Source organism: Coregonus lavaretus, assembly GCF_964263955.1.
Source record: "Coregonus lavaretus genome assembly, chromosome: 31".
NCBI lineage: Eukaryota > Metazoa > Chordata > Actinopteri > Salmoniformes > Salmonidae > Coregonus > Coregonus lavaretus.
In genome coordinates, this window is record NC_140018.1 from 6,991,222 (window position 1) to 7,018,769 (window position 27,548).

The following is a 27,548-nucleotide window of genomic DNA, read 5'->3' on the forward strand; positions in this document are numbered from 1 at the left end:
TACAATTCCCATAATTCATAGAGGCAAAATGGCTGACACCAGAGAAAAGGGACTTCAAGATTACAGAAAAAGATTACTTGAACATAAAGAGATTGATGGACGTTTAAAAGAGTGTAAGTAATATATTAGTTTGCCTTTGTCAATATTTCAGAATAATGCACATAAAAGGGGTTATCTAACTAAAATAAGCAACATGACCAGTTAGCTAAGCGGTTGTTGGCTAACTCGCTTTGTCATGCAGTAGAATCGGCCATAGAAATTAATGGTCATGACAACCGGCTAACGTGTTAGCATAATGCTAGCTACCAAAATAGCTGGAGTTAACCGTATATTGAAGTGTGTTCGCTGTGCTTAACAAGCTATTTAACCAGTTATTTGCCAAGACCGCTAGCTAACAATAGTAGTTAGAATCTAACTTGAAGTCACGGAAAAACAATAACAGACATGATCAGCTATCGCTAGCTAGCTAGTTAGCTAACAGAACACAGCCCTACCTTCTAGCTAGAGTTAATTAGCTTGCTACATAGCTTGATTTCATACTTGTATCATCTGTTTTCAGTGAGGGAACAGCTCAAGGAACAGACAAAACAATATGAAAAATCTGAAAATGACCTGAAGGCCTTACAAAGTGTTGGTCAGGTAAGATTGTGTATTCACACAACATGATTTATTGATCTGCAATATAGTGACGTACTAAAAGTGTCTCCGTATCATAAAGAATATATTTTAACTGCAACTTCTTGTCATACTTATGTAGATTGTCGGTGAAGTGCTCAAACAGCTGACAGAGGAGAAATGTAAGTTGTAACATCATTGCAATCGTCCTATGACCCATACATATGTCAGACATTACATATTATGTCATGTTCATTCTCTTCCTCTCTTCAGTCATTGTCAAGGCAACCAATGGACCTCGCTATGTTGTTGGCTGCCGCAGACAAGTAAGTCTTGAGCCATGACGTTACCCTCGTATCGTCAGCGTTTATTTACTTTCTGTGAGTGTCAGTGTCATCTCTCCATGATTGTAATAATAATAATATAATAATATGCCATTTAGCAGACGCTTTTTATCCAAAGCGACTTACAGTCATGCGTGCATACATTTTTGTGTATGGGTGGTCCCGGGGATCGAACCCACTACCCTGGCATTACAAGCGCCGTGCTCTACCAGCTGAGCTACAGAGGACCACAGAGCTCATCTGTCTATCTGTCATTTTCACACAGCTGGATAAATCGCAGCTCAAACCAGGCACCAGAGTGGCCCTGGACATGACCACCCTCACCATTATGAGGTAGGCACTGTACACGTACACACACACACACACACACACAGCCATTGAGCAACTGTTAGTTCTGTCTACTGACACAAAATGTTCCAAGTAAAAGGTATGTCAGCCCTAAATGTTGCCCCTGATGGCAGTTAACATGTCCCGTCCCTACCTCCCACCACAGGTATCTGCCCAGAGAGGTGGACCCCCTGGTGTACAACATGTCCCATGAAGATCCAGGCAGCATCTCCTACTCAGAGATCGGGGGCTTGGCCGAGCAGATCCGTGAACTGAGAGAGGTAACATCTAGCAGATCCTACAGTACACTTACGATATTTTTAGAAAATGGGGTTACGTGTTTTTCCTGAGACAGTCAGGTTTTTTTTATATGACCTTTCCCCTATGTTTCCTGTGTTCCAGGTGATTGAGCTGCCCCTGACCAACCCTGAGCTATTCCTGAGGGTGGGAATTATCCCTCCAAAGGGCTGCCTGCTCTACGGACCTCCAGGTGAGTCACTATATAGCAGGATTTCACTATAGACCGAGGCTGAATCTCAAGTGTTTCCTTGATTTCTCATATCCTTGATTCCTTCACCTACCTCTCAAAACACATGGATGAGAAGATCTGAGGTCCCTCCCCTCGGACCTTCTCCTCCAATGTGTTTTGAGAAGGAGGTCATGGAATAAAGGGTGCGGCGAATCACAGAAATACTTTTGAGATTCACCCTGAATAATGCGATTAAGTTACGTCACTGAGGTCCTGAGGGTTTATTCATAATTTCCTTTATGCGCTTATCTTTTCATTAGGCACCGGAAAGACTCTTCTGGCCAGAGCTGTGGCCAGTCAGATGGACTGTAACTTCCTCAAGGTGAGTAGTAGGCTACACTTTGTTTTCCTCCACTGTCCTTTTTGACTCTCTTCACCATTCTTTGAAAAACATGGCTGACGCATAGCGTGTCCGTCTTCTTCGCACCCCCTGTGGCAGGTTGTGTCCAGCTCCATTGTGGATAAGTACATTGGAGAGAGCGCCAGGCTCATCAGGGAGATGTTCAACTATGCCAGGGACCACCAGCCCTGTATCATCTTTATGGACGAGATAGACGCCATCGGTGAGCATCCTGTGCTGTAGCCTGGCCCCAGATCAGTTTGTACTGTAAATCAAATCAAATTGTATTTGTCACATACACGTGTTTAACAGATGTTATTGCGGGTGTAGCAAAATGCTTGTGCTTCTAGCTCCGACAGTGCAGTAATATCTAACAAGTAATATCTAACAATTTCACAGCATATACCCATTACACACAAATCTAAGTAAGGAATGGAATTTAAGAATATATACATGGGCAAGCAATGACAGAGCGGCATGGACTAAGATACAATAGAATATTATAGAATACAGTATATAATTTAAATATGAGATGAGTAATGCATTGTCAACCTGTTGGCTATACAGTACAAACTGATCTGGGACCAGGCTAAGCATCCTGATGCCATATTTATTCCTTGGCTCAGCATTGCGTACAGTGTCTGGGAACTGGGAATGAAGTTAAATACTTGTTTTTCTCTCCAAGGTGGCCGACGGTTCTCAGAGGGTACATCAGCTGACAGAGAGATCCAGAGGACTCTGATGGAGGTAAAATGAGCGACCATAACACTTAGATAGGTTACATAGAATGGATATTGTTCAACAGACGTTGCTTTCTATGAGAATGGTGGTTCTATAAAACATATTTATTTGGGTAAAGACCTGGTTCTGTGGCTTGGTCAGTACAGTATATATTGTGGGGATGTTGAAGATGAGAACTCAATGACGTGTAGCTTGCAGCAAGCTTGACTGGCATTTCAATAAGCAATGAAGGGTATTACTGTAAGGGGTTTAACATTATTAGGATCCATGGCAGATAATCCTCTCGCTGAGTTGGCTTCTCAGCGTCTTATCTCTGTGTGTGTACCCAGCTGCTGAACCAAATGGACGGCTTTGACACCCTGCACAGAGTCAAGATGATCATGGCTACCAACCGGCCTGATACCCTGGACCCCGCACTGCTGCGTCCCGGCAGACTGGACCGCAAGATCCGTAGGTTCTTCCTCCCTCTGCCCATCATCATCACCCAGTCTCCTTCATACTTACTCAATCATCTTAATATAATATAATATATGCCATTTAGTAGACTTTTATCCAAAGGGACTTAGTCATGCTTCATACATTTTTCGAAATGGGTGGCGCCGGGACTCAAACCAACAATCCTGACGTTACAACGGCCATGCTCAACCAACTGAGCCATACAGTACCTTATCACCTTTGGGACATAGGGTCACAATGATCTCCCTCCACCTCCTTCTCCTCATAACCAGGTAGTAACACATGTAAATGTCTATGGTATGAAAAGAGTGATGTGGTTATTTCTACTGTTCCAACAGACATTGAGCTGCCCAATGAACAGGCCCGTTTGGACATCCTGAAGATCCACTCTGGCCCCATCACCAAACACGGAGAGATAGGTGTGTGAGTGAGAGTGTGTACTTAGGAGAGACTGGTCTTGATTTTAACACAGCTGGGATACATTAGGTTGAAGTCGTGTTTTAGACTTCAAGTACTGTTCCTTTTAACATGTTGGCTTTTTTCTTCTCAGATTACGAAGCGATCGTGAAGCTTTCGGACGGCTTCAACGGAGCCGATTTGAGAAACGTCTGCACTGAAGCAGGTAGCTGTCATGACTAACATTATCAGTCTAGCTTGACAAAAACTGAGATTTTCTTGAATCCAACCACATTGTTTTGATCTCCCTAAGTCTGGTCTCTTTCGGTCTACCAGGTATGTTTGCGATCCGTACCGATCACGAGTACGTCACTCAAGAGGATTTCATGAAGGCGGTTCGCAAGGTGGCCGATTCGAAGAAGCTCGAATCCAAACTGGACTACAAGCCCATATAAATTCCTATATCAGTATTTCTAGAAGTGTAAATGGGGAGGGAGGGGGTTTGCTGTTGCAGCGTTCTCACCAGTAAAACCAGTTTTGTTTCTCACTAGTTTTTTGGCCAAGTTGTATGATGCAGAAAAGTTTATTTGGAGAAAAGTGGATTAGGGATCTGTTCTTATCAGAGAACTATTTCTATATAGAGTTGCCAAGAAGTGACATCTAAACAGTTACAGATTACAGATATGGGAAATGCATACATTAAAGTCTCTCTACCCACTCAGAGTTTTACATTTCTGCCCACTGGCCCAGTATTTAGAATTATATTAACGAGACAATAAATACTTTTGCCATTGGAGCGCCTGTATCTGTAAAAGCATACAAAAGGAGTATGCCACATTAAAAACGTTATATCATGCTGATCACTGTTACGCTGTTTTTTTTAACCTCTGTAACGCTCTGATGCCAGGTTTGGCTTCTTTGCCAATTTCCTAAAAATGAAATTCATAATTTCTGTCCCTACAAACGATCAACGCTCAAAAGAAGGGAAAAAACATGTAATGTATTGTATATTGATAAATAAAATACATTATCTATACATTACACATAAAAACAAATAATAGGTTTTCCATATCTACATTGTTTACAAACAGTTCAAGGAATAGTTTCCACCACAACTATCAACGTGATAAAATAAAATGTATATGATAACGCAGTCCTAAAACAGTTGGAAATGTCCAATAAATGACTGACGTAAAACCATATCACATCCATTCTATGATAAACACTGATTCCCTTGAAACGGTACTACTATATATGTATTGGACCAGCACCTATAGTGACAATGCTCATACACATTCTGGACACCATTAGGAGTGGGCGATATACCGGTTTGATAGTAAAAACCGGTATTGTGCCGCGCCATGATATGGATTTAGCAATATCATGGATACCGCGATTTATTCAGAATTCATAAATTCGAATTTTGCATCAATATTTTTTTGTTCCAAATTTCAACTGAGTGATAGTACTAAGTAGCTACATCTTTTTTTTTTTTTTTTTTTATCCAACCTTTCTTGGTTCTTACGAATAAAAGAATGTATGTTAATATGTTGACCTATTTTTATGAGCGCACGTCGCATGCACTTGTTGCACGCATGTAGTGCTAGCAACAAAGAAGTGTGCAGGCAGCTGCAGTTAGGAGGCAGGTTAACTATTGGGGGAAAACTTTACAATCCAGGATGAGCGAAAACACAGAAATTGATGTTGCTCAAGAGCAGGAGGATAAATTGGTTAAGAAGAAAGGGGGCACCTCTGTTGTTTGGAACTGGTTTGGCTTTAAAATCTCCGACCCCGACCAAAACACTACCCTATGCAAGTTGTGTCGTCGTGTTGTCTTAGCAAAAGGTGGAAACACGACCAACCTGTTCAATCACTTAAAAAACATACATGTCCGTGAGTATGAACAATGCACCAGAATGCGTGAGACAGTAAGCCCAGGAGCTCGCCCGAAGACAAGCCAGACTCGCACTCAACAATCAATTATATCATCATTTGCTGCCGGTACTTGCTATGAGAAGACGAGCAAAAAATGGATAGACATCACAGCTGCGATTACAAATCACATAGCGAAGGACATGGTACCGATTCAAACTGTGGAGAAAGAGGGGTTCAGAAAGTTGATTCAAACTCTGGACCCAAGATATGAGATCCCGAGCCGCAAATATTTTAGCCAAAAATGCCTGCCACAGCTTTACACAGAATGCTGGGACAGAGTTTACAGTGAGATAAATAACATTCCATTCTTCTCCACTACTGCCGATCTATGGTCAAGTCGTACCACAGAACCTTATATAAGCCTCACAATCCATTACATAGACGGTGACTGGAAACTGAAAAGTAAGTGCCTACAGACGTCTTATTTCCCAGACGACCACACCGGGGAAATAATTGCAGGTGGGCTGAGGGACATACTGTCGTCCTGGGGATTAAAAGAGTCGCGTCAAGTTTGTATGACGACCGACAGCGGATCGAACATGATCAAGGCATTGCAGCTGAACAAGTGGGCAAACCTTGGATGTTTCGGACACAGGCTGCACAATGCTATTGGTAAGTTTCAGGACTGTAGCCTAGGCCTACCCTGTATGATGCTTATTATTAAGAAAAAATACAGCTCACATCAGCCATGTACCGTAGGCTAAATCTAAGCACATCAGATTTGTAAAATGTGTAACAGTTGAATGTAAATGCCGTAAATCCTCAAACAAAGATTAAAAGTTATATTGTATTGTGATTTCTATATAAAAATGCATTATTATTAATTATTATTGTATTGTGATTCGATTATTTTTCACCCTATTATTTTGATTTCTTATTCCCAATTTCCAGAGAGGAGTGTCCAAAACGCTCCCGGGCCACAGGGGTGTGCGATTTCCCGGGCCACAGGGGTTTGCAAAAAGGTGGTTAGCACGTTCTCATACAGCTGGAAAAAGCAGAAGGCCCTGATGACAGCACAGAATGAACTAAGCCTGCCCCTGCACAAGCTCATCACAGAATCTCCGACAAGGTGGGGATCTCGTCTGAAAATGATGGAAAGAGTCCTGGAGCAGGAAAAGGCCATTACACAGGTCCTGGCAGGGGACAAAAAGACACGGCACCTTGTACCTACCTGGCAAGACATCCAGGTCTTGGAATCAGTCACAGCAGCACTGAAGCCACTCCAGGACTTTACAGATGCCCTGTCAGGAGAAGCGTATGTGAGCGTGTCCTATTTGAAGCCTGTCATCAATCTGTTAAATGCAGAGGTTCTAAATCTGAGCAAGGACGATACAGAACTGACCAAAGAGATCAAGATCAAGGTTCTTGATTACTTGAATAACAAGTACACTGACCCTGCAACAGATGAGCTGCTCTCCATGGCTACCTTTCTAGATCCAAGGTTCAAGACCAGGTACATGTCCGCTGAGAAACTGGAGGACATTAAGGTATTTATTCATTTGTTCTTGTTTTATTGCTTCAAATGTAAAGCACTTTGGGCTGCATTTTATGTATGAAAGGTGCTATACAAATAAAGTTTAATTATTTTCATTTTTTAAGGTGAGAGCTGCCTCAGAGACCGAAGCCCTCCTGGTGGAGAACACAGCCCTGGGAAAATCGTCTCTTGCAGAGGATCACACTGACAGGGAGAAAGAAGCTTCCACTGCTCATCAATCAGGCAAGAAGCCCAAGAAGAGCCTTGGGAGCTTCTTTAAGCAGACCAGCAGTGCACCTGCCTCATGTTCAGAGAGGCAGATCATTGAGCAAGAGCTGAATAGCTACATTCTGGCAACGGCAGCAGACAGCGAGTCTGATCCTTTGGAGTGGTGGCGATTTCACGGATCTAATTTTCCACGTGTGAGTTGTCTGGCAAAGAAATACTTATGCATCCCTGCCACAAGTGCCCCCTCTGAGAGGGCATTCAGCACTGGGGGCAATGTGGTGACATGTCACAGGGCAGCACTAAAGCCAGAAACAGTCAACATGCTGGTATTCCTGGCACGGAACTTGTGAAGAAAGTTCTAGTGAAGATTTGTTGATAATTGATGGTTGAGGCTTGAAAGGTTTAGTTTCAAACGGTTAGTTTTTTACATATCTACGGACCGTAGCCAAAACAAACACACGTATTTGAATTTGTAATTACCTTATTTTCTTTATCTCCTGTTATTTTTTATTTAATTTTACTTAATATCTAATTTATATATATATATATATATATAGGCCTACCTACCTCATGTTTACGGAATGCATGTTTGCACAATACAAATAAAAACTTTTCAGGTCCATACGGTCCAATGCCTCACTCTTTCTGGTTATATAAGGTTCAAATACATATTTTTCCTTAACTAATATAATTTAACCAAGAAGGGATATTAAAATGTGATTCATATTTTTTTACGTCATATATCGTGATATCATATCGATATCGTCTGGACAGTGGAAAATATCGTGATATGAATTTTAGCTCATATCGCCCACCCCTAGACACCATACAGCTACTCCAATGAGTAACATTCCTGTTTATATCATAAATACTAATAACATTGACCTGCTACATCACAGTTCATTCTTCCTCTACCTCATCTTCCTCCTCCATAGGGGGCTCCTGGGACAGGGCAAAGGACTCCAATACGAAAGCTCTGCATATGGGGCAGTGTTGGAAGCGATGGACACAGCCATCACACACACAGGCGTGTCTGCAGGGTAGCAGGACGCGGTTAACAGGTGCATTCTGACACACCACACAGTCTTTGGCTTTTCCCACCTCTGACCACTCCTCTTCATCTTCCATTCCTGGAATCTTCTCCTCTTCCTCCTTTCCAGGTGGTTCTGGTGGTATCTCTGCGCTAGGGGCGGGGTCAGTCGCCCCTGACAACCCCATGCTCTCAGCTGACATAAAGAGTGACTGGAGAAGGAAACAGACAACATTTATGAGAATGTCAACTGCCAGCATCAGACTTGCTCTTAACAGCCAACACTTTGTTCCAATATCTACAATAGCATAGCACTAAGAAGGAAGCAATGCATTGGCCTGCATTCTAAGTGTTACGCTAGTCTGGATAATGGAACACAACCAAAGATCTGAAAAAAGTTATGATAGCCTACTGTAATCTCACTGAGCCCTTGCCCACTCCATAGAAAAATATATTCCTATTTCAATGGGACTGGATAAAAAAATGATGAATAAAAAAAACAAATCTATACCTTTAACTCATACATGTTCCCTTGTGCCGTGAGGAGATATTGAAATAGGATCCGTGCCGACAAGCTGTATTTGTCATCTGGAACATGAACCACGGTGACACTGGCGACCTGAGAGAGAGGAACCATGAGGGATAATGAGTGTCACATCCAGGACAACACCCACGCAGAGAAGGTACCTTTAAACTTACTGAGCACACCTTGTACCGGGTGTGGATTGCATCGTTATCCTTAGGTTTATACACATTGAAGTGATTGGACGGTTTCCTGGACACAGATTAGTCCTGGAATAAAAAGCACTTTCAGTGGGAATTCTCCATTGAGCATGTTCTTTACCCCCAGGACTAGGTATAATCTGTGTCCACGAAACTGGCCCCATATGACGATGTTCCAAGTGTTTTTGTTTTTAGGGAGTAGATCAGCTTTAATATTGCAGATAGATAGTGGCTTCCATCAATGTAATTGTCTGCATCATTTCCAATCCCCCATATTTTTTGGGGGTAAGAATATATATATATATATATATTTTGTATATACAGTACCAGTCAAAAGTTTGGACACACATACTAATTCAAGGGTTTTTCTTTATTTTTTACTATTTTCTACATTGTAGAATTAGAGTGAAGACATCAAAACTATGAAATAACACCATGTAGTAACCAAAAAAGTGTTAAACAAATCAAATATATTTTATATTTGAGATTCTACAAAGTAGCCACCCTTTGCCTTGATGTCAGCTTTGCACACTCTTGGCATTCTCTCAACCAGCTTCACGAGGTAGTCACCTGGAATGCATTTCAATTAACAGGTGTGCCTTGTTAAAACTTAATTTGTGGAATTTCTTTCCTTAATGCGTTTGAGCCAATAATTTGTGTTGTGACAAGGTAGGGGTGGTATACAGAAGATAGCCCTATTTGAGAAAAGACCAAGTCCATATTATGGCAAGAACAGCTCAAATAAGCAAAGAGAAATTACAGTCCATCATTACTTTAAGACATGAAGGTCAGCCAATCTGGAAAATTTCAAGAACTTTGAAGGTTTCTTCAAGTGCAGTCGCAAAAACCATCAAGCGCTATGATGAAACTTGCTCTCATGAGGACCGCCACATGAAAGGAAGACCCAGAGTTACCTCTGCTGCAGAGGATAAATTCATTAGAGTTAACTGCATCTCAGATTGCAGTCCAAATAAATACTTCACAGAGTTCAAGTAACAGACACATCTCAACATCAACTGTTCAGATGAGACTGCGTGAATCAGGCCTTCATGGTCAAATTGCTGCAAAGAAACCACTACTAAAGGACACCAATAATAAGAAGAGACTTGCTTGGGCCAAGAAACACGAGCAATGGACATTAGACCGGTGGAAATCTGTCTTTTGGTCTGATGAGTCCAAATTTGAGATTTTTGGTTCCAACTGCCGTGTCTATGTGAGATGCAGAGTAGGTGAACGGATGATCTCTGCATGTGTCGTTACCACCGTGAAGCATGGAGGAGGTGGTGTGATAGTGTGGGGGTGCTTTGCTGGTGACACTGTCAGTGATTTATTTAGAATTAAAGGCACACTTAACCAGCATGGCTACCACAGCATTCTGCAGTGATACGCCATCCCATCTGGTTTGCGCTTAGTGGGACTATCATTTGTTTTTCAACAGGACAATGACCCAAAACACACCTCCAGGCTGTGTAAGGGCTATTTGACCAAGGAGAGTGATGGAGTGCTGCATCAGATGACCTGGCCTCCACAATCACCCTACCTCAACCCAATTGAGATGGTTTGGGATGAGTCGGACCGCAGAGTGAAGGAAAAGCAGCCAACAAGTGCTCAGCATATGTGGGAACTCCTTCAAGACTGTTGAAAAAGCATTCCTCATTAAGCTGGTTGAGAGAATGCCAAGAGTGTGCAAAGCTGTCATCAAGGCAAAGGGTGGCTATTTTGACAAATCTAAGATTTGTTTAACACTACATGATTCCTTATGTGTTATTTCATAGTTTTGATGTCTTCACTATTATTCTACAATGTAGAAAATAGTAAAAATAAAGAAAAACCCTTGAATGAGTAGGTGTGTCCAAACTTTTGACTGGTTCTGTATATATTCCCTACCCCTACCATCCCTCCCCTACTTTGAGTAAACTAATGGACAACAACACTTAGGCTTCTACTTCCAACTTATATATACTATATACATTTTATGGACACATGTTCCAAGTGTTACCATGACAGTCAAACTCACAATATTGTATGTGTCCCTGGCTTCAGGCTCGGCCAGTGTGAGGAGAGCCACCAGGGGGTAGCGTTCCCGTGGCAAAAGACCAAAATCTGTGATCCTCAGTTCGGCTGGCATCTCGGTGTAATGCTCCTCTCCGTCCTCTCCACCGATGCTGAGGCTTTGGTTAACGGGTGAAATACATGATGAAACTGAACTGAAAGAGATCTATCCTTTGCCTTGCATGTACTCCATCCTCAATCTTAGTGTTACATCTAAATATCACGATGATTAAATATCATGATATATCATAAAACATCAATGAAACTTGCAATATATAATAAAGGATAAACATAACATGAGAAAATTATATATTCTACAACCCGAATATCAAATAGGACCATCACATGCACAAAACATGTACTACTAATACTAAACTAAGGAAGCAACAATGACTCAGATTATGGCCCCAGAGAAGGATACTGGAAGCTTTGGCAGTGGTGGTACTGGAAGTGCAGGGCTTCCTGGAACTGTTGTGGTGTGCTGAGCCTGCTGGGGCCATGTTGGTGGGTCTGTAGCGCCCCCTGGAGGGCATGGACACCACAACCCCAGTAACAGCTCAGCACACAGGACTCCAGGCAGCATGGACGCAGGGACACACCCTCTGGAAGGAGGAAAATAAAGAATGATTAAAAGTGGCAGTCAGATGGGGTTGGGGAAATTGCCATGGATACAGTAGTAGTAGTAGAATTCCCTGGTTAAACATTCAAAAAGAAAATGTGGTATATTTAAGCAATAAGGCGGCAGGTAGCTTAGTGGTTAAGAGCGTTGTGCCAGTAACCGAAAGGTCGCTGGTTCTAATCCCCGCGCCGACTAGGTGAAAAATCTGTCGATGTGCCCTTGAGCAAGGCACTAAACCCTAATTGCTCATGTAAGTCGCTCTGGATAAGAGCGTCTGCTAAATGACGTAAATGTAAATGTAAGGCACCTGGGCCACATATATAGGTTGAGGTTCCTTTATATTTAGGCAATAAGGCCCGACGGGGTGTGGTATACTGGGTGGTTTGAGCCCTGAATGCTGATTGGCTGACAGCCGTGGTACAGTATATCAGACCGTATACCACGGGTATGACAAAACATTTATTTTTACTGCTCTAATTATGTTGGTAACCAGTTTATAATAGCAATAAGGCACCTCTGGAGTTTGTGGTATATGGCCAATATACCACGGCTAAGGGCTGTATCCAGGCACTCCGCGTTACGTCGTGCATAAGAACAGCCCTTAGCCGTGGTATACTGGCCATATACCACACCCCCTCGGGCCTTATTGCTTAAATATACCCCGGCTAAGGGCTGTACTTATGCAGGACGGGAAGTGGAATGCCTGGATACAGCCCTTAGCAGTGGTATATTGGCCATATATCACAACCCCCTGAGGTGCCTTAATGCTATTATAAACTGGTTACCACCATAAATACAACAGTAAACAAGTATTTCTGTTTCAGCCAATCAGCATCCAGGACCCAAACTACCCAGTTTATAATATGCAATAAAATCTATATTTATATATAATTCATGGCGGCACACCTATAACATAGTATGTGGCATAGACCTAATATAACACTATGCTATATGGGCCGGTTTTCCCCGAATGTCCATTGAAATAGCTTTTTGGCCCTGGAGGCTTAATCTGGGTCCAGGAAACTGGCCCTATGTGTGGTGTGTTGCAGTATAACTGTCATTGCATGCTCTCTTACCAGTCACAGAGGCCACCCCGGAGGACCCCATCTCCAGGGCAAAGGGGTTGGTCACCTGAACCATCCTCTTCTCTGGGACAGGCAAGACTGACTCAGTCTCATCAGAGCTACGAAGAATCACTGGGACATCGAAACCAAACCTATGGGGGACGAGGTGGAGCAGCACAGAACATTTGAATGGAGATATTCCATTATGTTGTGTGTGTATAAGAGATCAGACAAGATTGTTGAAGTAGCCTATATAACAACTTGATAATTTGATATTGCACGCACACCAATTTTTATAAAAGTTTATATCGTCCCATTTCTGATTTTAAATAAAGCTCTCTAATAGCCTACCTTATGAAAAGTATGACAATTTGTGTGGAACATAAAAAAATTAACTTTTGCCAACCACCATAAAACGAGTAGACAACCGTGCAGAAAAGTGAACATTACAGTAAACTTCAGAGGCAATGTTACTATGTTTCAGTTTCTCGAGTGCCATGTTTATCCAACGCTACAATGTTTCATTTTCGCGCGTGCCAAATATTGTATCACTGTATGTTGTCACGTGAGGTGTCAATGTAGCAATAATGGTGTGCTGTCAAATGATCAACGCCTTTTGCCATCTTTATTACAGCGAAAGAGAGGAGGAATTGGGCTTTACTGAACACAATATAAACATGACTGACTTCTAAATGTAGGCACAGATACGACAGATAGCTAGCAACGTTATGTGTAGGCTAAAATAAGCCCTTCATTCAATAATAATAGCCTAATGTTGTTGTCAATGCAATTTCATGAACCTACCAGCCGAGGACCATGGCGGCGGTAACAACGAAACATAAGGATATGACACTAATGTAAAATAAAGGAGAATATTCATACAACATAACTAGAAACACGGCTGCCATTTTTAATCTGGCTAACGATAAATAAACCGATTTATGATCAAACCCGTGGATAAAAAAGACATTCGTATCCTCCATAGCAGGCACTTCCGTCACTACGGTGTCCCGTGCACATGCCCTGATGCGCATTTTTTCGCGCATTTGGGAGGAGCACGTAGCCGACCATCTGTAATAAGCAAACCGCAGATAGCCATGCGAATGGAATAGGTGAACAGATAGATTTACTGTCAGGAACAAAATGTGCTATCTATCAATCATTTCAAGAAGTCTCAATTTCGGTAGCCTATTTCTGGGAGAGAGTGGATGAACCTGCGCACAGATTGTGGCATTTGCGGTAGGCAAGGAGAAGGTTTTGAAACCGTTAGTCCCGGACCTATCAATGACAGTCCATTAGGTAAGCAAAAGGCACAGAGAAATGAGGTTGAGGACGTAGGCTAGGCTATATTGTTTATTTAGGCAATAGGCTGCTTTTTTATTGTCAAGTCATGAGCAATTTTAAGGACATTAAGTCGACCTCCCGTCAACTGAGCTCGGATAATAATTCCGTGAGCAGCAATGACTGGGATATGGCCAATGATGTGTTTGTGACCTGCTACGAGGACCCGATGGGAGAGAATATACACGGGGAGATGGACTCGGTCCAGTCCGGCTTGGAAATACACCTGCCTCCGCTGCTGCTAGGCGATCACCGTTTATCTCAGGACGGCATGATATTGGGCCTAGTGGAGGAAGCTTACTCGGGCTATCACCCTCTCCCAGACTCAGGGACAGAATACTTGGATATCACAAACGACCTGAACTACACCGAAAGTGATGGGAATGTGACTATAAAGAAACGTAACCGCTCCACCAGTTCCAGGCACCGCGGGGAGGTAGTCACCGAGTTGGGACCAGAGGAAGTGCGATGGTTCTACAAAGAGGACAAGAGAACCTGGAAGCCATTTGTTGGACACGACTCTTTGAAAATTGAAGTCATTTACCGCAAATTATGTGAACTAAATCCCTGCAAGGTCAAATGTCGGAGTCCCACCACCGAACCAGAGGATGCCAGTGTGTCGTCCACGGGTTCCGAGCCCAAACCGGAAGATGTGGCGGAGGGGGGAGCTGTCCAAGCGGAGCCGGCGACAGGGGACGCAGAGGGTGGAGGGGACAGAGAATGCGAGAAAGATGAACTCGACCTGGATTCCATAAGTGTCAACGTTGAGGCTGTTTGCGTCAGAGGTGGTCTCTACGAAGTGGACGTCAAAGAGAAGGAATGTTACCCCGTCTACTGGAACCGTGAGTAGCCTATTCTTATCACTATAGATGATTCTTCTCTCCCTCACTGTTTGTCTTGTTAATCCTGATTATATCACACTGATCCCCAGTTCTATTCAATATGGCTGCCATAACAGTCCCAAACCCTTCAGAGCACAGATAGAGCATCTGATACTGCCCATTCAATAGAGTTGGACCGACATCACCATAACCACAGTGTAACCCCTCTGTATGTCCACAGAGCAGGACTGTATTCCTGTGATGAGGGGTCAGTGGTTCGTCGACGGCACTTGGCTTCCCCTGGAGGAGGACGAGAGTGACCTCATCGAGCTGGAGCACCTTGCCCATTTCCGGGGGCACCAGATGAGGGAGACCTACGAGGACGCCATTGAAGTGGTGACCACCACAGTGGGCAACAAGGACGGTAAAGTGGATGGACTCAATGGCAAGTGGGACATGGGCGTGCCGCCGTGTGGGGCGTCGGGTGTGACAGTGTCGATGAAGGGTGCATGTGAATGATATGAATGAACACACACACACACCACTTTCACACTGGTTCTGCACCCAAAAAACAAACATTTAGAATAAAGAGAGAACAAAACCTAGCTAGAACATCGCACATGGCTACGCAAAAGCATATGGCATATACTGCTTCCAAGTGCTTTCAATGAACCTGTGCCGTACTACAGACAACACAGGCTACTGTGCAGCACTACAGGAAGTGAATCACTATACTGTGTGCAGGCTGTCTTTCTTTAGTGTCAAAACCATTTAGGCATTTAGGCCAACGTCACAAAAAAGCTCTGGTCAGCTGACCTCCTTTTAGCCGAGCTCAGCAAAACCAGGGGGACATTCAGAAGGTCACCTGAAAGTGAATACAAACTGTGTCATAGTTAAAATGGACGGCTTGCATAAAAGAAAAACAAGCGATTCTTATTGAATAAGTTCATATCTGTTTGGGACCATTTTCTTCCATTTAGTAACTACTGAACATTACCACTGTTTAAGTGCGTGCAAGTGGGATTTCTCCAAACGTCACTGGAGACTTAATTCACATTAACGGAATGAAGTTATTAGGTCTATGTTAATTACTGTTCCTCGTATTCCTCCAGCAATCCACAGTTTGAAACTAAGCCGAAGCCATGTGGACTGGCACAGTGTGGACGAGGTGTATCTCTACAGTGACGCCACCACCTCCAAGATCGCACGGACTGTCACCCAGAGACTGGGCTTCTCCAAAGGTTTTTATTCCCACTGACATGAAATAGGAATCCTCTGTGTTTCAGTGCCTACAATATGTTGTGTAACACCTTACTTAAAACCTGCAGGTACAATGCAACCTATTATTGTTATAATGCATTATAAGAATTGTCATAAGCATGTATGAACCCCTTATAATGTCTCATCATCTCATAATGATCCTGACTAAGAACTAGCAGTCTTTTGTGGGATTTGCTCAAATACTTTGTTTTGGTACTGTATAATAATAATAATAATATGCCATTTAGCAGACGCTTTTATCCAAAGCGACTTACAGTCATGCGTGCATACATTTTTGTGTATGGGTGGTCCTGGGGATCGAACCCACTACCTTGGCGTTACGAGCGCCGTGCTCTACCAGCTGAGCTACAGAGGACCACATATATATAACTGTATATAACTGTACAGTTACAGTAGGCTAATCAAGTTCAAGTTTTTATTTACACTAATATGGCATTCAATACAAAGTGTAATCCATGCGCGTACAACATATGAAATGGATAGGAGGATAAAATCCAGCAATTTTAGAGTGACTCATTAATGAGCAGAAGTATGGGATGGGTGATCTTTTGTACCGTTCAGTTCTCAACTTTGGTATACTGTTGTCAGTTGGTTTTCTCCAGCGGGTGTTCCTGCCCTTCACTGTGTTTCCCTGTGCACTTGTATACCGTATAAGAGCTGGTTTACTTCCTCCTCAGCCGGCAGTAGTGGGACGCGTCTCCATCGGGGCTATGTGGAGGAGGCAGCGCCCGAGGACACCCCACCCGAAACAACACACATCGTCTTTGTGGTGCACGGGATTGGCCAGAAGATGGATCAGGGCCGTATCATCAGGAATACGAGCATGTGAGTTACAGGAACAAGGAAGTCTGTGATGAAATTGTATAAAATCCTCTCAGACTCTGTCATTGGGTTTTATACCATCTAATATGTTTATAAATAGTATTATTATGGGGAAAGTGAGCAGAGTGGTTAATGAGCAGTTATTAACACCTATGTTTTGCATTCTAAGGCATTAATAATGCACTTATAATGCTTCACAAAGAGGGTATTCATAGGAAGTATTACCAAACATTCTTGTTAATGTATTTTTTCTTAATGTGGATCTGTGTCGGTGCCATTGCTCGTCTATAGGATGAGGGAGGCTGCTAGGAAGATGGAGGAGAAGCATTTTTCTGATCGTTCCACAGAACACGTGGAGTTCCTTCCTGTGGAGTGGAGGTCCAAACTGTGCCTGGATGGAGGTATGTGTGGCCACACCCACTTTGTGACCTATTGAACACCTAAGTGGTCGAAACGTTGTCTGTGGTAGCATAGATTGCAGGGTGTGGTGTCTGTTCTTATCATGTGAGTAACAGTGGATGTATTTGTGTAATATTTTCCCACATCTACTTTGTACTTCACTTTCAATTAGTTCTAAGAGGTAAATGCAGTAACAACAGCTGTTGTTGTGTAATAAAGACAAACAAATTAACCTGTAAACCCACTGGTCTGTTTGTGCTTTAGCCGTAATGCATGACAACAATACAACATTTGGTTACTGTACATTCTGTATAGGACTAGGTTTCTCACCAGACGGGTTGAAATGTGTTTTTTGTTGATGACTTCGGCTGTGTGTGTGTGATGTTTGTAGACACGGTGGATTCCATCACTCCAGACAAGGTTCGCGGACTCAGGGACATGCTCAACAGCAGTGCCATGGACATCATGTACTACACCAGCCCTCTGTACAGAGACGAGGTGAGATCCCCCTCTCTCTCTCTCTCTCTCTCTCTCTCTCTCTCTCTCTCTCTCTCTCTCTCTCTCTCTCTCTCTCTCTCTCTCTCTCTCTCTCTCTCTCTCTCTCTCTCTCTCTCTCTCTCTCTCTCTCTCTCTCTCTCTCTCTCTCTCTCTCTCTCTCTCTCTCTCTCTCTCTCTCTCTCTCTCTCTCTCTCTCTCTCTCTCTCTCTCTCTCCTCCCCCCCACCCCCCCAATCTATAGTATGCAATGTCTGTCAGCTGTAGACAACTATAGGGCCCCACTGGTCACTGTGAGTATAGACATGTACAGTAAACATATGATACTGTCCACTTTCACATTCCATATGTCTGTGTCCACTTTCACACGCGCGCGCATATGTCCAATGCATATTTTAACACACACACAAACATATCATGTGTTGCATTGTACAATCTAATTTGTCATACTGTTTGTCTCTGTAGATCACTAAGGGTCTAACTCAGGAGCTGAATCGTCTCTACAGTCTCTTCTGCATGCGGAACCCTGAGTTTGGGGAGAGTGGCAAGGTGTCCATCGTGTCCCACTCCCTGGGTTGTGTCATCACCTTCGACATCATGACAGGCTGGGACCCGGTACGCTTCCGTCATGAAGAACTATGGGCCGACCCAGAGGAGATGCAAGAGCGCTGGCCAAGCTACCAGGAGCGTCAACTACAAGAAGAGATGAGATTCACACGACTCAGGTAGGTAGACACTCACTAGCCAGCGTCATATTCATTAAGCACCAAACGGATGAACACGACCCAGTGGTCACCCAGTCGCCCACTGTAATTTGTCCCCAGTGTTGAATGTTTATGTTTCATTTATAGTTGTGTGATAATGTTGTGTTACATTCATGTCTATAGGTTACGAGATTTGGAAAATCAGTTTGCTGGGTTGCAATCCCCATCATCTGAAGGCTCTTCTTCAGCCTTGAAATTTAAGGTGACGTCGACATTCAATATTCCATTCCTTCTGATTGTTGTGACAGACATATTGAGCTGGGAATTAACCCTTTGTTCTCCTCTGATGTTCTCTGTGCCGTTTATTTGCTTCTAGGTGGAGAACTTTTTCTGCATGGGTTCTCCCCTGGCCGTGTTCTTGGCGTTGCGAGGGATCCGACCGGGGAACAACGTGACCCAGGATCACATCTTACCCAAATCCATCTGTCAACGTCTCTTCAATGTCTTTCATCCTACTGACCCTGTGGTGAGCCAACCAACCAAATCCAGACAGTAGAGTCATTCAGTCATGCAGTCAGTCACTGATGGTATACTGTAGTATACCTATAAAAGATTGGAAGGTGAAAGGGGAAGGGCTTTGGTAGAGGCTTTGGGAGGGGTTGACACTTACCTGCCGTTTCCGCCTCCAGAATCACATCAAGCGGCTAGCTAGTGCAGGCAAGATCTGGTTCTGGGTTCCAGTATGGAGATTGCTGATGGCATGATGGATGTGCTTAATGATGCCTATGGCTGTATTTTCAGGCCTACCGATTGGAGCCCCTGATCTTAAAGAACTACAGTAACATTTCACCTGTCCAAATACACTGGTGAGTAGTGGATTGAGTATGTTATTTTGAATATATTACTTCACAGTCAGTACACACACACACAGACACAGACACAGACACAGAGAGAGATTGGGAACAGCAAAGATTCCGCGGAAGAGCAGCGCCCCTGGAGCAGTGTTGTACGAATCAGGAATTTGCATGTTTGTGAATGACGTATATATTGTGACTGGGTTGTACAGGTATAACACATGTAGTCCGACACCGTACGACCAGATCCGTCCCACGCTGCTCAACCCTGCACTGAAGGAGAGAGCATCCATCTCGGACACAGAGAGCCTCCCCAGCCCCTGTACCTCCCCCCCTCAGGCCCGAAGACACTACGGAGAGTCCATCACAAACCTGGGGAAAGCCAGCATTATGGGTGAGAGAGGGAGGGAGTGAGGGGAAGGGAGAGACATAGGGACTTTCTGTGGTGGATTCTTTCTTTTTTATCTTATAGATGTTTTTTTATTTTGGACTTTCCTGAAATCGCCTAGTGGTCCTAATGGAGAGAGTGGGCCGTTAGGTCCTAGTGGAGAGAGTGGGCCGTTAGGTCCTAGTGGAGAGAGTGGGCCGTTAGGTCCTAGTGGAGAGAGTGGGCCGTTAGGTCATAGTGGAGAGAGTGGGCCGTTAGGTCCTAGTGGAGAGAGTGGGCCGTTAGGTCCTAGTGGAGAGAGTGGGCCGTTAGGTCCTAGTGGAGAGAGTGGGCCGTTAGGTCCTAGTGGAGAGAGTGGGCCGTTAGGTCCTAGTGGAGAGAGTGGGCCGTTAGGTCCTAGTGGAGAGAGTGGGCCGTTAGGTCCTAGTGGAGAGAGTGGGCCGTTAGGTCATAGTGGAGAGAGTGGGCCGTTAGGTCCTAGTGGAGAGAGTGGGCCGTTAGGTCCTAGTGGAGAGAGTGGGCCGTTAGGTCATAGTGGAGAGAGTGGGCCGTTAGGTCATAGTGGAGAGAGTGGGCCGTTAGGTCATAGTGGAGAGAGTGGGCCGTTAGGTCATAGTGGAGAGAGTGGGCCGTTAGGTCATAGTGGAGAGAGTGGGCCGTTAGGTCATAGTGGAGAGAGTGGGCCGTTAGGTCCTAGTGGAGAGAGTGGGCCGTTAGGTCCTAGTGGAGAGAGTGGGCCGTTAGGTCCTAGTGGAGAGAGTGGGCCGTTAGGTCATAGTGGAGAGAGTGGGCCGTTAGGTCATAGTGGAGAGAGTGGGCCGTTAGGTCCTAGTGGAGAGAGTGGGCCGTTAGGTCCTAGTGGAGAGAGTGGGCCGTTAGGTCCTAGTGGAGAGAGTGGGCCGTTAGGTCCTAGTGGAGAGAGTGGGCCGTTAGGTCCTAGTGGAGAGAGTGGGCCGTTAGGTCCTAGTGGAGAGAGTGGGCCGTTAGGTCCTAGTGGAGAGAGTGGGCCGTTAGGTCCTAGTGGAGAGAGTGGGCCGTTAGGTCATAGTGGAGAGAGTGGGCCGTTAGGTCATAGTGGAGAGAGTGGGCCGTTAGGTCCTAGTGGAGAGAGTGGGCCGTTAGGTCCTAGTGGAGAGAGTGGGCCGTTAGGTCCTAGTGGAGAGAGTGGCCCGTTAGGTCATAGTGGAGAGAGTGGGCCGTTAGGTCATAGTGGAGAGAGTGGGCCGTTAGGTCATAGTGGAGAGAGTGGGCCGTTAGGTCATAGTGGAGAGAGTGGGCCGTTAGGTCATAGTGGAGAGAGTGGGCCGTTAGGTCATAGTGGAGAGAGTGGGCTGTTCGGCAAGAACAGACCCACCCACATACACTACATGGCCAAGAGTATGTGGACACCCCTTCAAATGAGTAGATTCGTCTATTTCAGCCACACCCGTTGCTGACAGGTGTATAAAATCGAGCACACAGTCATGCAATCTCCATGGACAAACACTGGCAGTAGAATGGCCCGTACTGAATAGCTCAGTGACTTTCAACGTGGCACCGTCATAGGATGCCACCTTTCCAACAAGTCAGTTTGTCACATTTCTGCCCTGCTAGAGCTGCCCCGGTCAACTGTAAGTGCTGTCATTGTGAAGTGGAAACGTCTAGCAGCAACAAAGGCTCAGCCGCGAAGTGGTAGACCACACAAGCTCACAGAACAGGACCACCGAGTGCTGAAGCGCGTAAAAGTCGTCTGTCCTACCGAGTTCCAAACTGCCTCTGGAAGCAATGTCAGCACAATAACTGTTCGTCTGGAGCTTCATGAAATGAGTTTCCATGGCCGAGCAGCCGCACACAAGCCTAAGATCACCATGTGCAATGCCAAGCGTCAGCTGGAGTGGTGTAAAGTTTGCCGCCATTGGACTCTGGAGCAGTGGAAACGCATTCTCTGGAGTGATGAATCACGCTTCACCATCTGGCAGTCCGACGGACAAATCTGGGTTTGGCAGATGCCAGACCATTTCTGTGCGTCCAACTATGTGGCAACAGTTTTAGGAAAGGCCCTTTCCTGTTTCAGCATGACAATGCCCCCGTGCACAAAGCGAGGTCCATACAGAAATGGTTTGTGGAGATCGGTGTGGAAGAACTTGACTGGCCTGCACAGAGCTCTGACCTCAACCCCATCGAACACCTTTGGGATGAATTGGAACGCCGACTGCGAGCCAGGCCTAATCGCCCAACATCAGTGCCCGACCTCACTAATGCTCTTGTGGCTGAATGGAAGCAAGTCCCCACAGCAATTTTCCAACATCTAGTGGAAATCCTTCCTAGAAGAGTGGAGGCTGTTATAGCAGCAAAGGGGGGAACCAACTCCATATTAATGCCCATGATTTGGGAATGAGATATTGGACGAGCAGGTGTCCACATACTTTTGTATATATTTAATTTTGTGGAAAGATCTCATTTGATCTCGCTGAAACAGAAGTAGCTTGCATAGCTGATGTAACAGCAAGCCAAGCACAAAATCAATGCCCAGAAAACACAGCCTCAACAAATCAATGGAGAGCAATTAAGTCTCGTCACAGGGATTGACACTATAGGACTTCTGATTTATATATTTCCTTTATTCATGATTAGATGTTTTTTTTTAAAGAACACTTTTCAGTATAGGACCAAGTCTAAGGCAATGATTTGTAAATTCATGGGTGTGCTATGTACAGTATGAATGTTATTGTGTTTTCCTGCCTATATCTGTGAGGAGACGTTACTTGATTGATATGTCCTGTGCTGTGCTGTGCTGTGATGTGCCATGTGTGTTTGTATGTGTGTGTGTCTGTGTCTGTCCATCTTTGAGTTTCACTGTGTTCTCCATCTCGGCAGGTGCGGCCAGTCTCGGGAAAGGCATTGGTGGGATCTTCTTCTCCCGCTTCTCACGCTCAAGTGGTCAGGTGGGCAGCGTGGAGGAGGAGCCTTCTGATTCGGAGAGTGGGGTCTTGGAGATGGATAATGCCGTATCAGGAGAGGAGGGCGTGGCTATGGAGTTAGAGAAGTTACCTGTAGTAGAGGAGACAAGGGAAATAGAGCCCTCCATGTCTCGGTCCACCTCGGCTATCCTGGAAAACACCACATGTACGTATCAGGGATGGAAATGAAGCTAGCCCATGGCTAGTACTTTTCAGACCGGGCTAGTAGAAAATGTGTCCAACTAGCCCACCGGTTAGTGACATTTTTTATTTTCAATTATCGCAGGGCATAGATTTTGGACCCGGGTAAAAATGTCAGTCTAGCCCAGCTGGCCAGTGCCCAAAGTCCTTGAAGACATACTCCAGAACTTTGGCGACTACTAAGTATTTTTTAAACATCCTGCTTTGGGCTGGATGTGTCAATGTTTAGTTCAGACGTGGGCCAGCCCCCTAGCAATTCGAGTTTTAGCCAATGAGCTTCTGGTACTCGCCATTTGAGTGACAACTAGCAAGATGACCACACAACAGAGCAAGAGAGAGCAATGACGTGGTACACATATTTGCACATACTGTATGTGATGTAATACACAATTTACGTGGACCATTTTTGGCTCGTAAGTCCTACTTTCAGAACTACTGGCTAAAAAGTATATAAAAGTACCAGAGAATCTCTTTCAGTAAATTCCATCCCTGTCGATGACGGATCAAATATATTTTTTAAATATATATTCTTTAACTTTTTACCCCTTTTTCTCCCCAATTTCGTGATATCCAATTGGTAGTTACAGTCTTGTCCCATCGCTGTACCGACTTGGGAGTGTCGAAGGTCGAGAGCCATGCGTCCTCCGAAACACGACCCTGCCAAGCCGCACCGCTTCTTTGACACACTGCTCGCTTACCCCGGAAGCCAGCCGCACCAATGTGTCGGAGGAAACACGGTGACCGAAGTGAGCGTGAATGCCCCAGCCCGCCACAAGGAGTCGCTAGAGCGCGATGGGACAAGGACATCCCGGCCGGCCAAACCCTCCCCTAACCCGGACGATGCTGGGCCAATTGTGCACCGCCTCATGGGTCTCCCGGTCGCGGCCGGCTGCGACACAGCCCGGGATCGAACCCGGGTCTGTAGTGACTCCTCAAGCACTGCGATGCAGTGCATGACGGATCTATTTAACTGAAGCACTTACCCTAGTGCTTCCCCCACAGACCTGGATCAAATATGTATTGCAAATACTAAATACTTGAGGTGTGCTTGATTTAGTTTGTCAGGCGTAATCAATCAACCAATCATTCAACCAATTAACCAATCAAATGTATGTGTAAAACCCTTATTACTGCAGTTGTCACAAAGTGCTTTTACAGTAACCCGGCCCTAGAACCAAGCAAAGGCAGAAGTCAGAGGACAGTAGCCAGGAAAACCTCCTTGAAATGAAGAAATCTAGAAACTGTGCCCTGTAGTATAACCAAACATGTATCATAAGTGCAAACTCATGCTAGGCCAGCTAAATAAAGCGTTAGTATATAAAGTATTTGAAAAACCCAGGTCTGCTCCCTCATATTGTTATCGGAAAGCAGCAGTGAACTTTACTATGCACTATGCCCTTTTGACAGAGGTTTCCCTATTGCCTGTTCTAGTTGTGTTTTGTTATGGTGTCTATGGCTAGTATTAAAAGGGTTTGTGGGTGTGTTTGTTTTAACTCTGTCTTTCTTTGTGTTACAGTGGAGTTGGAGAGGCGCATTGACTTTGAGCTGCGAGAAGGCATGGTGGAGAGCCGCTATTGGTCGGCGGTGACCTCGCACACAGCCTATTGGTGTTCACACGACGTGGCACTGTTTCTTCTCACCTTCATGTATAGACAGGAGTATCCCACTCAGCTCTCTGAGGATAACCCAGAGTTATCCTAACCCACAGCCAACACACACACACACACACACACACAGACACAGAGAGAGAGAGACACACACACACACACACACACACAGAGAGACACACACACTCTTTTCCCCTCTCCCTCAACACATATAATAGTCTCCCAGTGTACACACAGATCTTGCGACCAGACCGATGAGACATAACTGTGTATCAGAGACCACTTCACAGCCTGCGGTCAACCTGTGGTAAGCCTGTGTTCATCTCCTCAGAGACTGTTCCCTTTACCCTATGGTCCTAATAGTGACTGTTCCTCATATACCCACCCTGTGGGTTTATTGAAGACTACCGCCCAGGCACACACGAAGACTGTTCCTCTTTCCTGCGACTAAATGATGACTCTAGGACCAAGCATCTGTCAATGTTCATTATCTTGGACTCAGCAGCGACTGTGTTGGTGTCGGACACAGCTTTGACTGGGTCTGTATGACTCATGAAACTGTAGCCATGCCTCAAGCCTAACCTCCTCTCACAACTCCCAGCATCAACACTCATTCAGATGTTTAGCCTGTTGAGAGAGTTACATCCAAATGCATCCCTTAGAACATTGAAACCCATTTGATTTCATCATTTGATTTCAACCCGTCAGGTCGATCAAAGTGGATTGTTACGGAAGGGTTGATTGTCCGTTCAGGATAGTTTGACCAGGCTAGGCTTAAAGCCCCTTTATTGATGACGACATTGGACTGGAGCATATGGTAGACTAAATAGAATGCAGCCCTATAGACTAACAGTACTGCTATGCTGATGTCTGGAGGCACCAGATTAGAATATGTGGTGGTACCATGTTTACACTAACTGACTAACTGAAGGTTCCTATAAGGGATGGTGGACAGATGCTAATGTTGAGTACACAACTTTAACAAAGTTGCCAAATACCGTTTTTGTTTATATTTCATAACTTAATGGCAGGTTCGGTCTCTTGGCTGATCCACCCATTGGAAGACCACATAATTGTTTTGTTCTACTGTGAATTGATAGCTTGATAGAGCAGAGCACTACTATATGTGTTTGTACTACTAACACTGACATGTTGCACATAATGCAGTAACTTTCTGCTTTCTAGGTCAGGCAACAAACAAGAGAGACAACATATCAGTAAAACAAGGCATGAAGGACCCATGCAAAATGTTTCATTTACATCCAAGTAACTAAAGAGAGTTGCAGTGGAGAGGACTGGATAATACACTATACTTCTATTTCTAATACATTATTAGACTCAATAACGACACTGGTTAAAATGAAAATGAAGCATGCAGTATGTACCTAAATAGGGAGGAATATGCTTTGCTTAGGATTGTCTTGCTGTTAGTGAGGGATCGTAGCATGCAGGCTCATTTGGGGGGGTTACTTCATGATTTGTTAAAGGCTTTTAGCAAATGAATTACACTAACATCAAATGACATCACTTACATCGGATCTCTCTGCCAAAATCAAGCTTGCCATCAGGATTTTTTTTATATGATCTGTGTAAACACAGCAGAGTTGTTTTTACACAGTATGAGTTAGGATGACTTTTTACTTCCTTGTGAATGTTAGCTATTTAATTTCTCCTCAGATGTGTTTGAAAGCCTCCCTTGTTAGGTCAGACTGTCAGATTCCTAGGTATGCTACTCTATCATCCCAATGCCTTGGCTCTAACACCTGATTCCCACTATAGGGCCGACCTAAACTAAACTGTGCTGGCACAGATATTTTATTTTCACATTGTCCTTTCTAGCATGGTTCTAACAACTATGGTGGATACCTAACCAGACCAGGCCAGTACAACTCAGCTTAGTTTGGCTAAGTAGTGTGAAAGGCCTCTTACCCATGGTTCTCTCCTTGGTTCTGCATATCCTTGTTTACATGTCATCCCACTGGGCACAGACGTCAATTCAACGTCTATTCCACGTTGGTTCAACGTAATTTCATTACGTAATAATCATGGCTTGAACAGAGCAAATAGAATGGCATAAACACATGGAAACCATTTGATACCATTCCATCAATTCCGCTCCAGCCATTACCACGAGCCCGTCCTCCCCAATTAAGGTGCCATCAACCTCCTGTGCTAAGGAAATTGAATTGTGATTATGTTGTGGGTCGTCCACCCTTCAGTTGTGGGTCGTCCACCCTTCAGCTGTATTCCCTTTTGCCTTCCACCAGAGGACACTATTTTTATGTCATGTCTCCTCTCCACTCACTGTCCAATCCACTCATTACTCACTATTTTTAACGGTCGTCACTAGTTACCACAGCCACAAAGTCATAAACCCCGCCTAATTCTGAAATGTATCTTCTTAAAATGTGATTTAAAACCTAACCCTAACCACACTGCTAACCTTATGCCCAACTCTAACCTTAAATGAAGACCAAAAAGCTCATTTTTGTTTGTTTTCATGAATCTTTACGATAGCCAATATTGACTTTGTGGATGTGGTAACTAGTGGAAACCAATTTTAACCTGTGTTTCGTTCCCTCTTCAAATTAATAACGTGGTGCTTAACCTTGGTAAACCTTTTGTTTTACATTAAAATAGATCTCTACAGCTGTCTGTCTGTGGTCTCAGTTCATTCAACATTAGGCCTACTTTTGAAAAAATAAAGTCGAGCCATATAAGTGAGCTTTGGATATAGTGTCATGGCAAATTCAAGTTTTTAAAGGGGCAATCAGCTGTTGCTACATCCATATTTTGACTTATAAATTAATGATATGTACCCACT

The 27,548-nt window shown here is 44.3% G+C and overlaps 3 protein-coding genes across 3 annotated transcripts; 2 read left to right on the top strand and 1 right to left on the bottom strand.

The window, feature by feature from the left end:
- On the top strand, window positions 1-4,608 carry LOC311106318 (26S proteasome regulatory subunit 10B). Its single transcript, XM_084148633.1, has 14 exons — window positions 1-113; window positions 560-639; window positions 758-797; window positions 889-941; window positions 1,225-1,292; window positions 1,453-1,567; window positions 1,689-1,776; window positions 2,076-2,137; window positions 2,255-2,378; window positions 2,841-2,902; window positions 3,226-3,346; window positions 3,691-3,771; window positions 3,903-3,974; window positions 4,085-4,608. Exons 1-14 carry the CDS (start codon window positions 29-31, stop codon window positions 4,201-4,203), a joined length of 1,170 nt encoding a protein of 389 aa, XP_084004759.1. The 5' UTR covers window positions 1-28; the 3' UTR covers window positions 4,204-4,608.
- A 130-nt stretch (window positions 4,609-4,738) lies between these two features.
- Window positions 4,739-13,892, bottom strand: LOC311106319 (cell growth regulator with RING finger domain protein 1-like). Its single transcript, XM_084148634.1, has 7 exons — window positions 13,678-13,892; window positions 12,886-13,025; window positions 11,612-11,792; window positions 11,156-11,303; window positions 8,927-9,034; window positions 8,201-8,627; window positions 4,739-5,045 (listed from the first exon to the last, which is right to left on the bottom strand). Exons 1-6 carry the CDS (start codon window positions 13,854-13,856, stop codon window positions 8,286-8,288), a joined length of 1,098 nt encoding a protein of 365 aa, XP_084004760.1. The 5' UTR covers window positions 13,857-13,892; the 3' UTR covers window positions 4,739-5,045; window positions 8,201-8,285.
- Window positions 13,893-14,006: 114 nt separating this feature from the next.
- LOC311106425 (phospholipase DDHD1-like) lies at window positions 14,007-27,355 on the top strand. The gene is made up of 13 exons (XM_084148758.1): window positions 14,007-15,056; window positions 15,277-15,480; window positions 16,148-16,276; window positions 16,994-17,141; window positions 17,430-17,539; window positions 17,929-18,035; window positions 18,497-18,756; window positions 18,919-18,997; window positions 19,112-19,261; window positions 19,537-19,601; window positions 19,802-19,983; window positions 22,834-23,082; window positions 24,634-27,355. The coding sequence occupies exons 1-13, from the start codon at window positions 14,264-14,266 to the stop codon at window positions 24,816-24,818; spliced, it is 2,661 nt and encodes an 886-aa protein (XP_084004884.1). The 5' UTR covers window positions 14,007-14,263; the 3' UTR covers window positions 24,819-27,355.
- Window positions 27,356-27,548: the final 193 nt, after the last annotated feature.

Coding starts and splice junctions, on each gene's coding strand:
- LOC311106318 (XM_084148633.1), top strand. CDS start 29: ATGGCTGACACCAGAGAAAAGGGACTTCAAGATTACAGAAAAAGATTA. Junction 1,293..1,452: donor ACCACCCTCACCATTATGAG/GTAGGCACTGTA, acceptor CTCCCACCACAG/GTATCTGCCCAGAGAGGTGG. Junction 3,975..4,084: donor AAACGTCTGCACTGAAGCAG/GTAGCTGTCATG, acceptor TCGGTCTACCAG/GTATGTTTGCGATCCGTACC.
- LOC311106319 (XM_084148634.1), bottom strand. CDS start 13,856: ATGGAGGATACGAATGTCTTTTTTATCCACGGGTTTGATCATAAATCG. Junction 13,026..13,677: donor GCCGCCATGGTCCTCGGCTG/GTAGGTTCATGA, acceptor CGTCCCCCATAG/GTTTGGTTTCGATGTCCCAG. Junction 11,304..11,611: donor CACCACTGCCAAAGCTTCCA/GTATCCTTCTCT, acceptor CCAAAGCCTCAG/CATCGGTGGAGAGGACGGAG.
- LOC311106425 (XM_084148758.1), top strand. CDS start 14,264: ATGAGCAATTTTAAGGACATTAAGTCGACCTCCCGTCAACTGAGCTCG. Junction 15,057..15,276: donor TTACCCCGTCTACTGGAACC/GTGAGTAGCCTA, acceptor GTATGTCCACAG/AGCAGGACTGTATTCCTGTG. Junction 23,083..24,633: donor TATCCTGGAAAACACCACAT/GTACGTATCAGG, acceptor TTTGTGTTACAG/TGGAGTTGGAGAGGCGCATT.